Here is a 3,682-nt window from a genome sequence, read left to right on the forward strand (position 1 = left end):
ATGTCACCTGCATAAAAGTTAAAGATATGAATAGATGATTCGATTTTTTTTAATTTCATTTGCGAAAACATCTGTCATGTTGTTATGGTTGTCGTAAATTGACATTTTTGTAAAATTGACCAACAAAAAACGGCCACATTCAATACACATTGACCGATACCAAAAATCTAAGTGCAAGAATTTTACTTATAATACATGTACAAAGAAGTTTTTCCTAAACTGCTTATTGTTTATGACAAGTAACAACAGGTTGAACCTGGAAACTTAGTAAATAAATTAAATTTATTATGTGTTCGTGATTGATTCATTCATTCTTATCAAATTCAAAACTCGACCTTTTTATTATTCTTCGTCGAATTTGTAAATTCCCTGCTTTCTGTGACCATAGAATTCCACGAATCAAAACGAATCTACTGTAGCTGTAGATCATTCTGTTGATATTAAGACATTATGTAATCGGCTTAATACGTCGCGTACAATTCTTTGTGCCCTTTATATCCGAGTTTTTCCCTTAAAGAAATTTGTGTGGAGAATTCTGTGTTCAATTATTTAACAAATACTCGTATATAATTTCAAATTGAATAAAAGCATGCGTAAAATATCCCAAGAAAAATCAAACACATAAAAAGTAATATAACAAAACAAACGAACTCCAAGTTAATTCAAAACAGAAAGTCCCTTAACAAATGGAAAAATTAAAAGCGCAAACACATCAAATGAACGGAAACAATTGTCATATTCCTGACTTGGTACAGGCATTTCCTGATGTAAAAAATGGTGTATTAAACCTGGTTTTATAGCTAGCTAATATTTAGTAATCAAATTAAAATGTGCGAAATTAAGAACAATGAAAGGAATTATAAAAAAGCTATGAATCAACAAATCTCTAGCGCCGAGTTCATATTCAATCCGTTCAACACCACGTAAGACCCCACAAATATATTCATATGAACTATATTATTGTGTAGCATTTACGGATCGGAAATGAGGCCTCAAAAAGTGATTGTGTACGTATCAACTAACGATATCAGATAAAACAAAACATTCGAAGGCATGTTACAAACAATGACAACATAACCACACTATAATAGTTGTGATTGTTTTCAGGGTGTGTGTCGGGAAGTCATATGTCCATCTTATTACCAGTATAATAAGAATAATAATTCATGTGAAGCGATATTCAGTAATATGTCTAATCAAATCTATGAAATCTACTACAAAACAATAATATCTGACAATACTTGTATCACTCAGTCCTGTTATAAACAATATGCTTCAGTAGTAGAATTTGCAATAAAAGTAAGAATACAGTCAGATCTCCAAGGACTCATTGAGTGTGAAAGAAGCACTACAGAATGGTACAGTGATGGTTTGACACAAAGAAACAGTTCGAATTTCAACGTGATTATCAAAATAACGTTTGCAAAACTACGTTCTCATGACCAAGAGGGATATATAAAAACTTTTACATCACTGAATGAAGTAACAATAATATATAAGGGAACATCTGTAACAGTAAATCTAAATATAACGTCAAACATCGAACTGGAATTTGACAGGACCATCGACAAACTTCCTAGGATGCTACCAGATAAAGATGATTTGGATTGTCTCTTGGGGTTTGAAACCATAAGGTTAATAGTTTCTGATTTCTTCTGTCCTAGAATGAAGTTTAGTGTGGATGAAGTTGTCATTTCGGATAGTTACTTGGAAATGCCGACTTTCAATGTAACATACGACATCGGAAGTGTTATCAAAAACGGAAACGATTATTTGGTCTGCTTATATCCGTTCTTGACATTGATTCACAAAAAAACTGTGGCTAGGGATATTCTTGTGGAAGACATTATTGAAGAAATATTATCACTCATATGCTCATTAGTATCAATCGTTGCTCTATCTATAACGCTTGTTATATATATAGTTTTCAAGAAACTTCGCACTATTCCAGGAATCAACAATATGATGCTATCTTTACATCTATTAGTTGCACATTCGTTATACCTGTTTGGCTTTAATGCCACCTGGAACGATAAACTATGCTCATCCCTTGGATTACTGACTCATTATTTCTGGTAAGCATCAGTTTTCTGGATGCACATTTGCACTGTTCATATGTTTAGAGTTTTTTTCAGTATGAAAATGAAACCGACTGTCAAACAATCAAAACGAGTTATAGTTGTCTACAGCCTCTATGCAGCTATTATTCCGGGTCTGTTAGTAGCCTCTAATATAACGTATTATTTAGCAAGTGACCAAAACAAGCAAACAACTGGATATTTAGGATACGGAGGATACAAATGTTATATTACATTAACAAATATGGTACTGATTACTTTTGCAATTCCTATTGGTATTTTACTAGTCTCAAATATTGTTTTGTTTTGTTTAGTCATTTACAAACTTGAAAATCTTCCGGAAGTGAATTCCAACAATGGGAAAGGTAGAAATATGTTTATCATATATGCTAAATTGACATGCCTCACCGGGATAACATGGATTTTTGGATTTATTTATGAATGGATACGAATATCTGCATTATCATATACATTTATTCTGTTAAATGCATCTCAAGGATTGTTCATATTCTTATCTTTTTGTTGTAATAATAGAGTACGATCGATGATTTGTTTTAAATGTCGAGGTTCCGATACACACGAATCTTCAAAACAGTCGAGGTCAACTGCAGTATCCCCAAAATAAAAAATAGAAAATCAGGATCGTAGTATACATGATTTGAAAACAAACAACTGATTATGATATCGAATCTATTAAAACTCATCAAAGATACCAGGTTGATATGAGGACAAAGTTCTCAATAACAGTAGGAAAATCAATAAACGAAAAATCGGTAACTTTTTTATCTAACCGTCGCATGTCCATGATCCTGTTCTGTTCATGACCGCTGCCATGTTGAAAGTCTTACGATTAGCCGCAAATGTGTATATCTGATCACCAGAAATATAATGGCAATACTATGTGGACGATTTTTCTGAATTGAGTCTGTTTGTGTACGTTATAAAATGAATCTAGTGCTTATTTAAGGGTATCCGATACAGTTTCAAGGGATTTAACTCTTGGCGCGACGTTAAGCGTTCGAATTCCCGCAAAACGTCACTTTCTGCGGGACGTTATGCGTGTAATTTTCCCTAATTAGAACGATATATTGTACAATCGATGCACCAATTTATGTTTCTCATGCATGCTAACTTCTACACCATTAAGATTAGTGCATTTGATTCTAACAGGATAAAAGTTTAATAAAATTATTAGAAATTAAACACATTACTGTTTCTGTTGTTCCTCATTTTGAAGTTTCTGTGAGATCTTCAACAAAATATCGTATCTAGACGTCGCGTACGGTGTTGGTGTTAGTTTTGGTAACGTTAATTTGACGTTATTTTTCATGCATTGTACAAATAACGGATCATAGCGTCGTAAAAATTTCATTTCGTGCAGTTCACCACATAATTTGTATGAGCTGTTTGCTTGACTTGTTACGTATAGAACCGAAAAGCAAAAGCAGCACATATTTCTTAAAGTGCAGATAAATTATATTTATTAATACAGTATCACCTTGGAGCAAAGATATTTTTTCTTTCTTTTGATTGTAACAGGATATTTTTATTTTTTTTTAAACCACTGTCTTTACTGCTGCTTTCTTGTATCCGCTTTTGATAGT

At 32.7% G+C, this 3,682-nt stretch overlaps 1 protein-coding gene across 1 annotated transcript; it reads left to right on the top strand.

The window, feature by feature from the left end:
- Positions 1-645: 645 nt before the first annotated feature.
- LOC127725518 (probable G-protein coupled receptor Mth-like 1) lies at positions 646-3,294 on the top strand. The gene is made up of 3 exons (XM_052232593.1): positions 646-799; positions 1,092-1,369; positions 2,081-3,294. Exons 1-3 carry the CDS (start codon positions 687-689, stop codon positions 2,701-2,703), a joined length of 1,014 nt encoding a protein of 337 aa, XP_052088553.1. The 5' UTR covers positions 646-686; the 3' UTR covers positions 2,704-3,294.
- The last annotated feature ends 388 nt before the right edge of the window (positions 3,295-3,682 follow it).

Source organism: Mytilus californianus, unplaced genomic scaffold (assembly GCF_021869535.1).
Source record: "Mytilus californianus isolate M0D057914Y unplaced genomic scaffold, xbMytCali1.0.p SCAF_1, whole genome shotgun sequence".
Classification (NCBI taxonomy): Eukaryota; Metazoa; Mollusca; class Bivalvia; order Mytilida; family Mytilidae; genus Mytilus; species Mytilus californianus.